Source organism: Strix uralensis, chromosome 5, assembly GCF_047716275.1.
Source record: "Strix uralensis isolate ZFMK-TIS-50842 chromosome 5, bStrUra1, whole genome shotgun sequence".
NCBI classification, from domain to species: domain Eukaryota; kingdom Metazoa; phylum Chordata; class Aves; order Strigiformes; family Strigidae; genus Strix; species Strix uralensis.
This window is the reverse complement of record NC_133976.1, coordinates 13,657,680-13,676,181: the sequence shown is the minus strand read 5'-3', so window position 1 is coordinate 13,676,181 and position 18,502 is coordinate 13,657,680. Positions and strand designations below refer to the sequence as shown.

Below are 18,502 nucleotides of genomic sequence, written 5' to 3'. Positions count from 1 at the left end.
ACAGGTAAAATACTGTAGCTGTTTAACTTTTCTTCAAATTATGCTTGGACTTCAATCTCATGACGTTTAAATACATTTCAAGGGTTAAATGTAACTGTTTCATTTCGAGCCCTGCAGAACACTGTCTCTGCATCTGCAAAGCGAAGATAAAAGCCATTGATTGGTGTTCCTTCTTAGTTAGCAGTCTCTGATTTGTGTGTCTCAATTAAAAAACCAAAAAGCCTCTTGTAACTAAATTTTACAAGAAAAATTCACCAGCTGGTTATTTTTATTAATTCCTTAAACTTTTATATAAATGATTTGTAGTGTAGTTTATGACAGCATCACTAACTGCAGCTTTTCTTCCATGTGGATGGCAGTGATTTAATGTTAAGTAGAATAATGTGGTTGTCTAGCTTCAGCCTGCTTACAGTGAGTTTAATTTTCCTATTTTAATTATGAGGGAGGATGTAGAGCTTGGTATCTATTTTTAGTTGATCATAGCAGCTGCATTCCATGACCTTGGCATCACTCTTTTATTTGAAAATAAAACCCTGCAGTATGCTGTGTAGAATAACCATGGATTTTTTTTTTTTTTTGAACACTGGCCAAGTTTCATTTAAATCTGAACCGGTGGTGCCCTGTTTTAGTAATAGAGCTCTTTTCCATTAAGGCTAGAATGGCTTACGTTTCAAAACATTCTAAGAATTTAGAATATATTGAAGAAAAAGCAAATTGCAGAAAAAATTTTTTGTTTGTTTTTTTTCCCCATGTGTACATTTTTGGTAGAAAGTTGTGGGAGGGCACTTTTTTGACAAATTATTGTACTTTTGACAAATTATAATTCATTCTTATTATGACAAATAATTTTTTAAAAAATTATTATTTCTTAATGCATGGTTTACCTGACAGTTGAGAAGCCATTAACTTTGAGATCTTGGGCACTAAAGCACTGCATCAGCCTCTCAGGTTGTGTGGCAATAAAAGCATATGAAAAAGCTGCCCTGATCATCTAGGGAAATTCCATATACAGTTAGGTATGAGGAAGTGTTAAGGTAGTGGAATTACAAGATAATCTGTAGCAGTTGTCTATGAAGAGATACTGTCAAGGCTGATTTATGAGAAGACTTTCAATTTTCTATTGCACAGTGTGATTTTACAAATGTACTTGCAAAATGCTTGCTTTTGCAATATATAAAAGCAATGCAGGATTAATTTAAAGGTCTAATACAGAAAAAAAATACAGTTTACTTCACTTTCTCAAGTGGTCTGGCATTCTTTGGTTCACTGACTCTTTTCTGTCTCAATATCCTCTTTCATGAGCTTTCGATTAGTTTCCCGGTAATTTAAATCAAGCTGGTTTTACTATACTGCCTGTTGTTTGTAATAATATTAGTAGTTCATCTTCAGATAATTTTCTGCCTCTGGGGGGAGAAGTGTCTATAGAGCACAGCTGTTGAAGGAAGTACCCAAAGAAAGCATTATGCAGCAGCCCAAAATGCCCAAGATTTTCTGGCAGAGTTTTACAAAGAGCTGCTGCTAAACAAAGACCCCTTAAATGTATACATATCCTTATATTTCTGCTTTGTAAAAAGAAACAAAAACATTATTTGCAATGCAGAACATGTGAAATAATAATACTATGATGTCAGTAAAATGGAAAAATTGTTACCTATTCAGAGAAAACCAGGAAATCCTGTGTGGCATATATTTCCTTAAAAAAAAAAAAAACAAACCATCAGAATGCTATTTGGGCATCTCATTTTCTGAGGAAGAACATTCTTCAATATTAATAGGCAAAGAATGATTTTGATAAATTTCTTATTTGATCACTGTAAGCTCTCATTTAAGAGTGAAAGAATGAAATTTAGCTTCAAATATTATGGGGAACATTTTAATAGCTCTGTTTTAGATGTGTACAAGGAAGATGATTAAGCAACTTTGGGGTTGCTGACATGCAGTATTTTCTGTATTATCAGTTCTACACATACCCCTAAGGGGGCTGTTTGTATACGTGTGGGGTTCTGTTTACTAGTGAATCAAATGAGAGTGATTTCATTAAACAGTAATCAGTGAAAAACTTTATGAATTTTGACTGGTATTATGGGCCTATAATCCTGTCATATCTAGTTTAATGTTAAATTGCTTCTTTAGCTAATTGTAATGCTAAAGAAAAGAAAATTAAGTTTTGCTGATTGCATGTATAACTCTGGGTCAGGAAAAGGAGGTCAGTAAGGGAAAAACCTCATTTTCAGTAGGAGGATTTAGTGAAGATTATTGATAAGTATCACTGCTGGTAAAGGGGGCATGTAAACATTTGTGCAAGTAAACTTCTCTCTCTCTCTGTCTCTCTCTCTTTCTCCTGGCATAGAGGAGAGAAATCCAAGAGGAGGAAAAGTCTCCTGTCTTCCTTAGTGGGTATTAAATTGGAGCAAGACTTACTCTTTCTTCCCCCCCCCAGCTTATCTTTACTAATTCAAGGAAACGACTTGTTCTCAAGCATGTTTATTTTTCAAGAACATCTAGAGGCAAAAGAGTTCCCAAAATATTTTTAATTAAATTATTTTGATGTGCTTTGTATTCCTCCTATTTTAATGTAAAGCAAAATAGCAATATACAAATGCAAAGAGGGGAGGAAGAGAAGGAATTTGAGGCCCAACCCATTGTGACAGGAGTCAGACAGAGAATGGGAGAGGGCACCTGGGACAACTGCAAGGGGATCTGGGATTTTCCAGGTACGAAGATATAGTAACTTTTAGAAGATAGTTTGGAAGCTGGGGAGCTTGCAGTACTTCAGTGGGTGGGGATTTTCATAAACTGAAAATCCAAACGGTTTTCTTTGGTTCGGAATCCCTTGTATAAGGATTTTAGTTCTTCATCCCATACTGCTATAGCTTGGTGCTAATAAAATCACAAGGATGAAACTCATGCTGTAGTCTGTCCCAAGACAGGTATGCTTTCAGTTCTGTAGAAGCTTCAAGTGTGAGGCAGTCCCTTATTTTTATTCTAATTGTTTTTTAACATAGGTCATGATAGTCTCAAGAATTTGCACTGGCTAAGTCCTTTTTAGGTCTTGTTTGCAAGCAGAGGAGTTAATAGTATTACTTTGGTTTGGTTTTTGTTTGTGATGGGACATGCAGACAAGTAATGAGAGCCTATCTGATACCTTTCATTCATGAATAGACAGGCAGGAATTCTTGTGAAATTGTGTGGTCTTTAGCTATGTTCCCTATGACTTTTAAAAGCGAGCCCACTGTTGGCTTTATTCCAGTGTAGCTGAAACAGCCTGTTTGATACTTAATGCCTTTTTCTGTTTTATTTAAATAATGTCTTTGGGGAAGAGGTAGCAATTCAGTTTTGTAGCTGTCAGGGTTTTTTATTTGTCTTCTACGCTCTCCAGTAACCTTTCTGAAAATATGATTTCTGAATCATTCTTGCTTCCTCTCTTGCTGTCTGACAAAGATAGGCTGGCATACATGAGAAATATTAGAAGAAACCTCACCATGGATTGCTGGATAATACAATACTGAAGGGATACAGAGTATAACTTGGTAGTCTGCATTCCTATAAGCCTTTCTACTTGTTTTTTTTTAATTAATAATTTCTTAATGTTGGCTGAGAAGGTAGAAGATTCGTTGTCCTAGAACTGCATTACTAGCTCATGTTCTCTCAAGTAAAAATGCTTTTTCAGACTTAATAGGAGCAACAAAAGGAAGACAGAGACCGATTGAGGCATTTGGCTTTCCAAGTGCAGGAGTCCAATGTTAGCCTTTGTCAGTCTTCTTCAAAGAGAAGTGATTGATTTACCAAGTTTCAGAATGTCTATTTTAAAGTATTTATGTTTTATCATAGAACAGTTAGGGTTGAGAGGGACCTTTAAAGGTCATCTAGTCAAGCCCCTCTGCCATGGGCAGGGACATTTTCCACTAGATCAGTTTGCTCAAAGCCCCGTCCAACCTGGCCTTGAATGTTTCCAGGGATGGGGCATCTACCACCTCTCTGGGCAGCCTGTTCCAGTGCCTCACCACCCTCATCATACAAAATTTCTTCCTTATAACTAGTCTGAATCTACCCTCTTTCGGTTTAAAACTATTACCCCTTGTCTTATCACAACAGGCTCTGGTAAATGTTTGTCCCCATCTTTCTTATAAGCCCTATTTGAGTACTGAAAGATCACTATAACTGTGTTAGACTCCTGGTTTCAGTCTGGGCTTCCTAGGTGAAAGATTTGTAGGAACAAGATAGTGGTAGAGCTGGATGCTTTCTAACTGTTCCAAGTTGAATGGCAACCTCTATTTGGATGTCAGACTTCACCTACAAGCCTGAAGGTGTGGTTTCATTATGTAGCTGATGGCTCATTTATGAGACGTTTTTTCTCTATAGAATCTGTCAGGTCTCTAAAATGCAAATACGTTCTCATTCTTAATCTGAGTTAGTAAGATATGATTAACTGCTACTGTGATCATGGAAGCTTCATATAAATAGCCTGAAATTACAGGGCCTAGAGAATATAATCTGTATATTATTCTGCTGGTCCTTACAACATGAGTTTTTACTGGCACACCTTCTTCCAGACCTGCCCGATATGCTGTGTTCTCCCAGGTTTTACACAAATGCGGCAGAGAATACTGTCACAGTGATCTTGAATCCAGCAAGGTAGTAAGAGGTTTTGCCTTTTTGAAAGCCTCTGCTTTCTGGGTTTTGGTGTGTAGCCTTGAATTCATTTACAAATAAAAGTCTACTTCACAACAATACTGTGAACACTCTTCTGAATAGATTCAGTTCTTCAGGATGTTAGATTGTGAAAGGAAGGTACAGTCCAAGGTCTACCAGTGACTTCATTTTCAAGGGAAGAGAATGTCCTGCTATAACCTTATCTCCAAGAGGAGGTTCCAAGTTTCCTACTGCAGAGCTGGTTTTGGGTGATTCATGGTGCCTCTGACATAGATTATCCAAAAAACCTAAAGGTATATGAGGATTTGTCTAACTCTTGTTCGTTCAAGGTTATCACTGTTTTTGATGTTAATTGCTGGTCTGTATATAAGGTTTATTGCTTCCTTATGAAGGACATCTCTGCCAACAGCAGGAAGTGATCTGAGCTTTGTATATAAAATGGGCTGGTTTCTCAGCTCAAGCATGTGGCCAAATTGCACTCCTTTGCAAGTTTGTTGTGCTTTGATTTATCTGTCTGGATTGAAAGTATCATTTCTTTAAACTATTTCATTGTATTTCTGTTCTTGTCACACATTTGTTTTGCACCTCAGTTATTACTATGTTACCAGTCTTACATAATGAAACAAAATATTTTTGAAGGCTCTGAATGAAAATGCCTAATTCCTGGTTGTAGACAAGACCTCAGTCAGTTGTGCAAAATGTTTGTAGCCAAATACTCTATCTAATCTGAAAGTAAATTGACCCTATGTTTGAACAGCTTCTCCTTTTAAGTAGCTTAAGATGAACTGCAATAATAAGTGCTTTGGTCTGACTAATATGCACTGTGATTTGGATCATATATTCTACTGTGAATGGTTTTTATATAGACTGCGCCTCATGTCAGCTAAATTTGGTCTGCATCATTAGCCTTACAACTATGGAGAAACTATTAAATGCACAAATATAAAAATAAAACCTTTCTGGACATGTGCAGAAAAATAAAGGAAGATATTTGGTATAGAGCAGGCTGTAAGGGTTTTTTTTAAAGAAATTTTTCTTGGCTTTATTGAAAATTGAATTCTGTATGTCAAGTTCCTCTGAAGCACTTCTTAAGAAAGAAGAAAGCAGAAAAGTACTGAAATCCTGCCACAAGAGGGCCTTTCTTACAGAGTCTTTGAAAAAATGCTTCTGGGAAAGGATGTGAGCAATCTTTGAACTATCAATGAGGATTAGCTGTGGCCTGAATGCATGTCTTTGTGATATTCTGAAATATGTTTTGAGTGTGTTGACTTAGTTCTTGCCTACCCCATTAGTCATATTTCATAACTGTTGTCTGTATGCAGTGGAAGTGCTGCTTGGAGTTTAGTATTGGTATGAAATCATTACTACTGCAGAGACAGATGGTAGATATCTAAAATATTGTCAAAATACAGAAAACTTACACAATTGTGTTTTGGGTTTTTTGCAGTTGCCTTGTAGAAGGAGATGCTAAAGAAGAAATCTTGCAGCCTCCAGAGCCTCAGCCAGTACCACCAATCTTAACACCATCTCCCCCATCAGCTTATCCAACAGTCACTACGGTGTGGCAGGACAATGATAGATACCATCCAAAGCCAGTTTTGCACATGGTTTCGTCAGAGCATTCAACAGACCTCAATGAGAATTATAATAAGTCAGCAGAACTTTCAGGGAAGAATGAACCCAGTGAACGTGCAGAGAGAAGGCTGGAGCGCAACTTAAGTTTTGAGATCAAGAAGGTACCTCTTCAGGAGGGACCACGAAGCTTTGATGGGAACTCTCTCTTGAACAGGGGACATGCAGTTAAAATAAAGCCTGTGTCATCCTGTGTAACTGATAAGAGCTTTAAGCCACAGGAACAGATTTCAGGGGGTTCATTTGTAGATGCTTCTCAAAACTCGTGTATGGAATGCAGCGTGCCACAGTCTAACACAGCCTTAATACCTTCACCGGAAAGTCTGCAGAGTCAGGAGCTTTCTGATACTCCACCAAGACCAGATCGTCTGCCTCTGACAGAAAAGGGACATGCCACGTGGTCACTGCATGGGCCTGAAAACGCACTGTGTACGTCAGCGTCTGAAGACATGTCTTCAGACATCTTATGTCATGGTGTTAAAACTCTCTCTCTGGTATCAAACACCACAGTTGAACATCCTTTCAGTGATAATGTTGGTCATACTACTATTTCTGCTCGAGCACCACTCTGTTTTACTAATCCTCTTCATTCAGATGATTCTGACACAGACGAGATGAACTTTGACGGAACCATGAGCAAAAGCACGTCTAATGTTTCAACCGCAAGTGCCACAGTTTCTGCTGCCACTAATACTGAAAACATTTCTGCCAGAAAAGTGTTGCCAATGTCTATTGCTAGGCAAGACTTAACAGCTGTAACATGCTCTGAAGATGGCAAAGGTAGGTTTCACTGTGGTTCATAAGTGCTACTCTTTAACCTGGTTGCATCTGTGGAATTGGACAATGTAAATTTCTTTACAATGCAGTTTTTTAAATGTAAATTTAAACAGTGTAGTATGGCAGCTTCAGAAAGGGCACAACTCTTCTCCTCCCAGTTTTCGGTTTGCATGTGAGCCATGCCTGTTACAAGGTACTACAGGCCTTGATAAGCTGCTTCAAAAGCTTTATTGAAAGGTATGAATGCATCCTTAATTGCAGGTTTCTGTGTTATTGGTTGGTGCATTTTTTTCTTCGTGTCCAATTTCATGGAAGTGTCTATAATAATGGCAGTTTTGAGTAGTCGAAGTAATTTAAGCAGGCTTGTCCAAACACACATCAAATGCATGCTTACTGGTTGATGTGCTGGTCCTAAAAATGTAGACGTAACCTCTTTCACTGTATCACTCTTTGAAGTTGCTCATGATTTGGCTTCTGTGTTTTAATAGCATTGTAAATACTTAGCCCTACATTCCTCTTTTTCTGTACGTGGCTGGGGGAGACAAAGTAACATTGCTGTTTATCTCAAAAATCCAAGTTCTGCTTTAGCAGTGCTTTGAAAATTATTCGGTCGCTTTTAATCTTTTACTGCTTTTTGTAGTTTTTTGAGCAAGAAAAGTTTGCAAAACTACTTCTGCAAAAAGTTATAATATCACTTATCAAAGGCAAAAGGGTCCTAAAATGTGCTGGTTCAGATTTCGGTCAGGCTGGCACACTTAGATCAGATGGAGGATGTAACTGGAAAGAACAAATTAGGCCTTGGTAACTGGCTGTGCGAAGTCCAACAAAGCGTGTAGTAAGGCTGCGGAGCTGAAAGGAGAACATGAGCTTCTGTGTTTAGATCAGACTCTTGTGCTAGGAGGTCCTTACAGTGATGGCCTCGCTTCAGGACTCTCTGCAAGCTACATGACTTTGAGGTGAAATGGGGCTCACTGTATGATGGAGGATGCAGAACCAACTGAAAGTACTTGCTTTGTGAACTAAGTTTGCACCAAAAGTCAGAAACGTGACCTATTTTGCAGCTTTAAAAGCAATCTGTTTTTAGAGATTTTTGTGATACTGTGTATACACACAAAATATTTGCACATACATGTATGTTTTTTTAACCCTGTGACACTTTAAAAATGCTCTGCATAGCAGACAAAGCCCTTTATGTCATAGTTATTTCAACGTTTATATCAAGCAGTCCTCCTTGGATTTGTTTTCAGTAGATTTGCATGCTATAGTATTTTTCCAACACTGCGCTTAGCCGGGCTTTGTTCCTTCTTTCCCAGGGCAATCATTGTTTATCACTGTTTGAAAATCATTACCTCTCTACACATCTCTTTACATAGATGCTGTAAAATAAGTGATATGTCATAAATGTGATAAAGAATGGGAGAAATGTCTCTCAAGAATTTGTTTCATGTAACTGCATATCAGAAACATCCTGAAATAACAGTTCAGCCTTTGTGCTGCTGGTATGTTGCTGCATTCACAGGAACGGCTTAAAATTTTTATATTAATTTTTTATAATTTATCTTGTTATCGAGGGTGTGTCTATTCTTTTGTACCGTAGTGAACACTTCCCATTTTATTTTCAGGTTGCAGGTCTTGTAATCCACCTCAGACTCAAGAATACAGGGTTAGATCACTTTGCACCAGTGATCCTAAACCATGTTTTACAGTGGGTTTTTCATTCTCAATAATTGTTCAGGACTCTTCTGTCTGAAGCTGGGGATGTGGGTACAATCAGCAATGAAGCTTCCCTGTGAACTTATCAGCACCCTTGTTGCTTAACCATAACTGTTGGTGTGCATGATCTTACCACATAATTAAATCTTCTTTTTAATTCAAATGAAGTGAAAAGTAGTTGTACCCTGAGGTTAAAAAAAAAAAAAAAACCAAACCAGCAACAACCATCCCACAAGAATAACAGAAAACAAAAAACCCCAAAACCTCACTTTCAGTTAGTGCATACTCCATAGTCACTTCATTTGCTGATTTTTATAGAGACTATTTCAATAAATGAAGATTTTCTTATGCTGTGTAGTGAACTTGAGACGGAGCAGGTCTCAAAGAAGTCACTTTGAACACAGTGGCTTGTAAATCATGGTGGAGTTCCTGTCCCTGCTGCTGGCATGTTGGTAGGGCAAGTTTCATGGTTTCATTAGTTGAAATGTGTCTTCATTTTTTTATGTCTAGAATACAGTTGTCAGATGAGACTTCTTATGGCAGCAGCTACTTTGAATTGTTTTAAACCTTTAATTTCTACCTCAAATTCCTTAGCAGGCTGGAGAGGGCCTTTTGCTGCCAAAACAGCTTGTGTTATAACACTCCAGAGAGGCAAGAGGGAACAGACTGGGAACAGCATGTGTTACTGGCACAAAGAGTAGCCTTCTCTTCTGGCTCCTATTTACCCTTCTGGCTAGTTAACCTTACACTAGATTGTTTAACTAGTTTACACTGGTAGTGTGGGAAGCCAGCCTGGGTGGGCTCCGAGATGGACTTGGGAAGCAAAACTGAGACTTGGGGCTTTAGAGAAGTGGTTAATGCAGAGCTTCCCTGGAACTTAACTGTCACACGATGCAGTCCTGAAAAGCAATGTTGCTTAATGTCCTTGCACCGTGCAACCTAGCTGCACAGTACTGACTTTGGACTCATAACTAAGTATGGTTACAGCCACTTAAGAAAAGCTCAAAATTGCTGCTCATCAGCACTAAGTTACTATCTTCAGCACAGCTGGAGAGCTCATACATATTTTCAACACGCTTCTTACCAGGGTTTGGAAGCTGCACCAGTGTTTCAGTTGGTAGGCTCCAACTGTGTGCAGTTACCTGTATCTGCAGAAGAGTTCAAGAAGCCAATGTGTTGTAATGAGCTTAACTCACTTGCAGTGGCAGCAAATAGACATGTAATGAACTGCAATTAAATTATGTTAACTACTATGGTTACAGTTAGTGGCAAGTTACTTGTTCAAGAAGCAAACGGTACTGCTCCAGTGCAGACTGTTAATTCTGCTTATCTTCTGTTTCTGAAAGAATGAAGAAAAATTTTTCATTGGAGTTGCTGAAGTTTTTTTTCCTCCAAATTACTTAGACTGAAAATGGATTTTACTTTTCTTTCTCTCATAACATGTGAACTGATCCTACCCCCTTAATGTGAAGATAGTGTTGTTATCATGAAACAGCTCCCAAGGCATTAAACCAAAATGTTTTATAATATATGGAACAAATTTTCCTTTTGCCTGAAATTTAATACCAAGTTTAGGATGATCTCACATATCAAAAGATCAACTTCTAAAAACCTACGAGGAAAATTTAAGTGTGTGTTTTAACTTATCTAAATGTCATTTTTGATTTAGATGCTGATACTAGTGAAGATTCCTCTCCCCCACTCCCAGAAAGAACACCAGAATCATTTGTATTAGCAAGTGAACAGAGTGAGTTCTTAATGTTTTGTGATAATTGGGGATAAAAAGTGAAATATGTTTCAGTATTGTATTGGAATACCCCTGCTTTTTGGTTAATCTTAGTGTTGGAGCAAATTGTAAAATGGTATGAAATCTAGCATGTGTAATGGCATATTCTGAGGTTTAACTTTCACAAGCCCTTGAACACAGTCAAATTATTTCTCATTTTATGACTAAGCATGCTGTTACATGATAGTTAAGTATATGGGAGACTTAATATTGATTTTAGTAGAATCAGTCTGAAGAGTATGGAAATGAGATACAGTGGGTAAATGCAGTACAGCTAGGGGATTCCCCAGCTATTTTAGTTTCCTACTGCTCCCGGGTAGGGAATGGGAAAACACATGAACAGTGCTTATCTGATTCTCCTTTCTTAAGCAAAGGAAAGATGATGACATTTCATACTGCACTGTGTCTAGTGAACAAACCCAGTCTATTTTTAAATTTAACATAGTTTACTCTTTGCCTGTATCAAAAAGGTAACTGGAAGAGAAAACTGACACTTACAAAGGATGTACTTCTATCTTCATATTTCATTCATCAAACTAGTAATGGCAGAATACAAAAAAGATTAATTGAAAGGAAATGATAAATTAAGTTGATGTTTGGTATCTTCCAGAAAACCTAGTGTGACGCAGTTATTTAATGAGACTTTTGTTTAGTGTCACTTTGTGTGTGACATTTAAAACATATTTGGCCAAAGTAGTTAATATAGTTATTTTCAGCATAAAAACAAGGAAGTTTTGTAAATATGGCCCTTGAGTATCATAAGATGGGTAGTTCAGAGTCAAAGTGATCCTTTCTTTGGATATTATGGACTTGCTTCTTTTTTGTGAGAACACAAGAAACACTAAAAAATCTTTTTGGGTCTGGAATCAGTAAAATCACTTCAATTTTGATGTTTTTGCATGATGTCAGTAAAGGACAGGTATGACTGTCCTGACTTGTGTGTTTTCTTTACTTAGCATAGTTTTTTTTTCAGAGCTACTATTATTGCATGGGTGGTATAACAAAATTTTTAAAACATCATTGGAAAAATAAGCTAATTTTCCTATTGGTTAGGAACCCCTAAATGAAGGAAATTAACATCCACAATGCAAACACTGCAGTCTTGTGTTTTGAATTATTTTGTGGAGTTTTCCCTTATCTTGAATGCTCTTCATGTAAACAGAGATTCATGTTTTTACAAGCATTTAATTATAAAAATGTTGCTTTATAGCACACTTCAGATGCTGTGTTCTAATGCCTCATCATGGAGAAAACTCATGTATGTTGAGTTTGATGTAATTTTTCCTAGGCACACCCTTGCTGAAGCCAGTTATGATTGCACAGTCTGAGTGGAGCATATTGCGTGATCAGCATCTCCCTGAACAAACAGTCTCTACAGTAAGTACAGGAGACAAGTCTGTACTAATCAGTCGTTTCTAGCTCAGTCAGGAGCTACAACAAAAAGCAAAACACATATTTGTGAAAAGTCACAGCTGTTGATCATCTGCAACTAGCCAGTTTTTCCTCTGCCTGTGCTGCTGAACTGATGTGTTAAGAGCATGTTTTCTTTCCAATAAAACTATCTAGTTTTCTAAGTTCAGCAATACTTTAAAAAGTCATCCTTAATACGCTCCTAAAGCCCTAATTTAAAGCATAAATATGCTGCTTTTATGGAGCTTGCTGTCTGCCATTAATTGATCATAAGCTAACTCAAGCTGGAGGATAATTGCAGTCTCTAGTCTAACCTTCTGCATGAAACAGGGACCCAGACCAGGCTGCTCAGGGCTTTATCCACTTGGGTCTTGAAAAGTCCCCAAAGGTGGAGACTTCGCTATCTTCTGTGGGCAACCTACTTCACTGCCTGATAAAGTTCTTCCTTATATCCGTACTTATTTTAAACAAACTCTTTTCTGCCCATCAGATTCCATTTTTCACATCAGTCTACTAGTTGCTCAAAGTCATCCAGCATAAACATCTGGCAAAACTTCAAAAGCATGTGAAACCTCTTTACGTTTGTGCCTTTTTTCCATGCACCCCCAATACACTTTACAGCCACCTTTACACATGGCTTAAAAATATGACAAAAACGTTACGTGTGAATTTTCAGGGACTGTATGAGAACTAACCTACCTAATTTTGCAAATAATTTGTAATGTGACAATTTTACCTTTTTATTAAATATTAAGTAAGGTTCTGATAGTAAATTCTTTATTAACTACTGTAGCATTTTTTGTCAGTGTTATAGCAAGTCAGAAATGTGGGAGGAAGTAGATATTTCCACAGATGTTGTATATTTTTTACAAAATGTTTTTATTGTCTTAAATTTCTGGTATTCTTTAACATTTTGGAAGCATTTTATAGAATTACTTTAAATATTTCTCATTAACAGGGTTTGAAAACAACTTCACCTATACTACCCGGTAAGTGAGGGAAACAATTTTTTTTAATACATTTTTCCTACTGAACAAAAATTTGCCTGAACTTGGCTTTTGCTCTGAAGATATTTAAGTATATTGTCAAAATACTGGCATTTCTGAAAAGGCCTTCTGTTTTTAAAAGCTGCTAAGGTTTTCTGAGAAAGCAAGTTACAGGTCTAACTTAAAAATTTATGTTAAACTTAGGGTGTGCTAAAATAATGAAGACCAAAAATACTGAGTTTAAATGCATATTATAACAGCAGTATTTTTTCAGCTTAATTAGAACTTCCCATGTTACTGCAATAGAAATTGTAAAAGTGGGTGCATTAATTTCTTTAATTTCATAAAGATGGGAGTAAACCTGAAATACATTCAGCAGTGATGTGTGTGTATATATATGTGTATGCTGGATATTTACCAAAGTCTTTAATTTTGGTCTCTGAAAAGGCTTCAGTAAGAAGTGCAGTATATCAGCTGATGTTTAACTTTGCAGCAACCTGCTTCGGCTGTAAGCTTATGTCTGCCATGTGTTTTCTGCATATGCTTGAATGGGCTTGGACAGCCTATCTGGAGCTGCATGTTAAATACCTGGTAGATTTTTAAAAAATAAATTAATTTTCAGAAATATTACAGATTTGCTAATGGAGTGTTATACAAGTAATGCAACACACAGTTACACCATGTCTTTTTAAGTACCTTGAGTTTAGAAAGAATATGAACAGATGCATTTATATTGATGTATTAAATGGTACTGTGAGCTCTTGCTGTAAATAGGTGCTACACAGGATTTTAAATATCCATACAAACTTAAAAAAAAAAATTCCATATTTGGCAAACCAGAATGTATCACTGTCATTGAACATCTGCTTCATAAACAATTTTGAAGTATGCTTTTTGAGAAATGAGAAACTGGCTTTTAAATCTTTATTTTTGTAAATAATACTTGATGCAAGTTGTGTTCTGGACTGAGCTATACTTAAAAATAGTATTCACACAGTGCTGACTAAATGAATGTTACAGTAAGGGGGGGTGTGTGTGTGTTTTCCAGATCGTCCTGAAAGAAGCAACAAAACACCAACTGACATTTTACCTCAGATTTCTTTTTCTGGTGCCACTGATGCAAGAGGTCAAATTTCAGAATTTCCTGCAGAAGTAACAGATATTGGTAATTACAATTAGTTCAAAGCATGATCACTAGATGATTTAAACAGAAGACTTACTAACAGTGCTAGTCTGGGTAGCTGCTACTACTATCTCCCTCCATCTCGCTGAGGTGGAGGACCCAGCCAAATGAGCCTGTCTTGTCTCTTCAGCAACGCTGAAAGAATTTTTCCCAGAATAAGCGATTCAGTCATTCTTCACTTTGTTTTTTAGAGTGTATCAGTCAAATGGGATATCACTTCTGTAATTTTCAGAAATAATACCTGAGAAAACTGCTTTGATGCACAGAGAAGGAAAAAGAAAAATCAATAAATGGTAACAAGGGCTGTAATACTGTATTTGCTGAAAAGTATTTTCCAAGTGAGGTTTAAATAGTGAACTATAATTATATGCACATTCTTCATGTTTGTATTACATATGGCCATAGTGCCTTTAGAACTTCTAATACTACAAAGCCATCTTCTAGCCCTGAGAATAAACCTCTTCCTTTAGAGCTGGAGCATGTGTTACAGTGATCCTTCTGACTGCTGCCAACATTTGTGAGACAGTGTCGTCCAAGTGGACAGAAATATTAAATACATTTCTTCCCTTAGGTTTTGGTAACCGCTGTGGAAAGCCCAGAGGACCAAGAGAGCCCCCTTCAGAATGGACATGATGCAAGAACCAATGGACATACTACCAATAAATTATACTGGAAAACTCAAGTGCCACTGAGAACTAGAAAAATAGTATTCCACTTTTCTGGGGGGCGACTAACACAGAGCAGTGTAGATCTAACTACCAAATGGTACACTCTTACAGTACATCCCATGCAAAACCTTAAACATTGTTCACAACAGTGGATTCCAGTATTACAACTTAACTTTTTGCTGGGGCCATCTACCTGCCTTATTACACTTAGGAGAAAGTATTACATATGATTTATTTTGTAACTTCAAGTATTATTGCCTTAATGTCTTTTAACCCTGTTACACGCTGCTTGTAGACATATGTTAATATAGTAATACTTTTGACAGATTGTGTTTATGGACTACTTTTTGCTAACGTTTGATTACCATGTATGCATTATTTTGTATATGTACAGGGCAAGTAAGTATATAATTTGATAAAGTTGCAATCATAAAATATTAACAGAAGATGTAAGAAATCTCTGCATGATCTAAAATTTTGTGTACCTTATTTGTAAATTATTTGCCCTGAAGTTTTAGAAAATAGTTTCTGGGGTTTTTTACAAAAATTGCTGGACACACACAGCCAGAATTGCAGGTTAGCAGAGATAAAGATTGTAATACATTTTGTAAATTGTAAGCAAAAGGTTATTTTTATATTATATACTGTTTAATTGTCAGACATAATTTGTTCTGGTTTTCATCTAGTCATGGAGATTCAGTAAGTGCCTTGGAACAGTATTGAATTCTCTTAGCCTGTGTATGTTACTTCAGTGTTTTGAGTTCATCTGGAATTAGATTATCAGAAATATTTGTATGTTTCTAGTATATTTGACCTGCCAGTAAAAGAGAAACCATTCTACATAATCAACACTCCTTAGTTTTCATTTTAATGTTTCATCAGTTGTAATCTTTAGAAATTTCATCTCTATCAACATTCTGTATAGTAGGATTTTACAGTTTTAGTATGGTGTGTTTCTAATTTGGGAGAACCAGAACACACTGGTAAAAGGACTGTTTAAATACCACTGTCTTCTCTTACAAATGGTAAATACCATTTTTGTTGTTCAGCAACTGTGTATGTAAGAAAGCAACTTATATGAAGGTTCACATAGAGCCCTTGCAGCTACACTGTATCTTGGCAATATATAATGTCAAGAGTTAATCCTTATAAGGATTCTTTACTTAAACTTTTCTGTAATACAATCTTTAAATTAAAGAAAGTCAAAATCTCACTATGGGTGTTTTTACTCTTAGGAAAAAAGCTGTATTTAGAAGCAAACTCAGAGTGAAGGATGGCAGTCTGGCTTAGTTTATAGATCTTGTACTTGAACAAAACAGTGACCCTCAGGACCTTATTTTTAATAACTACTTTAAAAGTTCTGGCTAACAATAGTGCCAGAGAAGTGATGAAGAATGTTTAGAGGAAAAAATGTTTATTTTAAGTAGTGAAATGATCTATTAGTCTGAACTTTAGCAGTGGAAACATTATGTTTAATTTGCTACTTGTACCTTTAGGGCCTCTCTGCTAAAAGAGAGCTAATACCTAGATAGCAGCCCTATTATAACTTTCAAAAGGTACATAACTTGCAATTACTGTCTTTGGCTGTGGATTAGTCACCATGCATTTGGTACACGACAGACTGCCTAGCTGGGGAGCTATTTCAAACAACTGTATGCACTATAAATACTTAACTTCCCGTGGACATAGTTTTGCAATTATTCATTTAAAAATAAATAATTCTGATACATGCCATTTGAGATAACCTATATCAACTGGATTCCTGCTTTGTAAACAGTTCAGACAGTTGGAATGTCTTGCAGTTGGCAGAATAAAGTTGGCCTGAACTCTGTTCCCCTTCCCCTGCATTGAAGATGATTAGCTTAGACTTTCACTCTTCCAGACCTCCTGCGGTTTTGTAGTGCGTGATGGGCTGTCATCACCGCTGGACAGTCCAAACCATTGTAACTTTTTTGAACCAATTGTTAAATAAGAAAATTCCCAAATATGTTTTGGATGTACTTTTTAAGGATCACTTCCATATTTCTCTACTAAGAAAGTATAGAACTGTGCAGATTGTAGATTTTTTTTCCGCTTTCCACATTTGAATTTCATTTAGACCAACGGCTGACAAAAATCTGTGCACTATATACAGACCATCTGGTAATGTTTAATTGAAGTACATCCAGGTTCATATTTTTTCCCTTAGATTTGCATGGGTTTGGATAGTATTCCAGACTTGAGTTCATCACATAAAGTTCTCAACCTTTCTTTTGCTTTAGTGATATGAAACTGCAGTTGTCCTGTATGTATTTCTGTATCCTTTGACAGACCTGTTTTACAACTCGCTGTTACCCGCTTACATTCATCTAAGTTTTATATTTTCACCTATTTTATTTCAGGTGAACTAACAGTTTTAAATGCAAGGCATAACCTACCTGATGTCATTACTTTCTGTATCCACTCTCGTGAGTGGTGCAGGGGTAAGTGCAGGGTTGGGTGCTGTATGCTGGATGGTTTCACATCATAACTTTGAAATGGTATCCAGCTGTAGCAGCTTCATCAAAAAACAAGACCTTTCTTTGGTGTGGTTTATTTGAAATTGAATCTAAAGGGGTTTAGAATATTACATTAGTTTGAAAATTATCACTGAATGCAGATCTGGACCAAGTCATTTTATAAATGTATTGAAATCAATCATGGAATAATCTTTCCTTTAATTTAACTCCCGTCTTCCACGTTATTTTTTCTGAAAACAGTCTTCAACTTCAGTCTCTAAAGTGCAGCTTTTATCAGGCATACAGTTGACTTGATCACTGTAGCAAAGGACGAGTAACACTACTCAACCCAGCTATTCTTACTTAATAACCACTGCATTGGCTTGTTTGTTCCTTCAGTATTTTTCTAATATTCCATTTATTAAATTTTCTACATGTATTAATATTGAATAAATCATGCAGTAAATTATTACATCAAGAGAAGAATGAGTTCTTCATGTTTTAGGAATGTAAATACTCAAACCTTTAGAAGAAAGCTGACCTCTACTGATATCATTGCTCATCTCTTGTGCAGCATATTTTAGGTTTTGTATTGATTTGGCAAGTAGCTTTCTACTTTTTAGTTATTAGAGCATTACTTTAGCATTTTTATTTCTTACTTATCTGTTAGGAAAGCCTGCTGCATTTACATGTAATTTTCCTTAAAGAAGTGTCTAACTTGGGAACTGTGCAGAGCAATGAAAAATCTCAAAGAATTACCTCTGAGTTTTTTGTATATTGACATCTTGGATTGGGTTTCTTTGGAGACACAGTGACTGGGCAGCGTGATAACCCCATCCTGCTGGAGGAGTTGCTTTTAGCTGCGGATCATACTGTCTTTAAACAGTCTTCTGACAATTGAACACTTAAATATTTGCATTTGATGATTAAACTGTGTGTTTAGGTTGTAATTCCCACTGTGCCACGTAGCACTTGGAATGAATTGGTGACTTTGGCTTTAATATATAGTGAGTACAAATTCCATGTTTCTAATGGTTTATTTCAAGGTCACTTAACACAATAATGTATCTCATCTAATTCATTGTGCTTTTCACATACTTGATAATACTGTACTGTCGGTGACAAGTGGCTCCTCCTGTATTATCTGGTGCATGTGGAAGGAGAGTTGCGCAGCAATTAAAGCCACTTTCATCAAAGTCAAGCAGAGGCTTTGGACT

The 18,502-nt window shown here is 36.6% G+C and overlaps 1 protein-coding gene across 1 annotated transcript in view; it reads left to right on the top strand.

Annotated features, from left to right (window-relative positions):
- The window catches only part of PTPN12 (protein tyrosine phosphatase non-receptor type 12), an 82,128-nt gene extending 66,107 nt beyond the window's left edge, over positions 1 to 16,021 (top strand). Inside the window, exons 13-18 of the mRNA XM_074869894.1 lie at positions 6,101 to 7,065; positions 10,445 to 10,522; positions 11,850 to 11,938; positions 12,930 to 12,960; positions 14,006 to 14,122; positions 14,712 to 16,021. Coding sequence (XP_074725995.1) covers positions 6,101 to 7,065; positions 10,445 to 10,522; positions 11,850 to 11,938; positions 12,930 to 12,960; positions 14,006 to 14,122; positions 14,712 to 14,773 — 1,342 coding nt within the window. The 3' untranslated portion in view covers positions 14,774 to 16,021. The remainder of the gene's footprint in view (positions 1 to 6,100; positions 7,066 to 10,444; positions 10,523 to 11,849; positions 11,939 to 12,929; positions 12,961 to 14,005; positions 14,123 to 14,711) is intronic.
- The last annotated feature ends 2,481 nt before the right edge of the window (positions 16,022 to 18,502 follow it).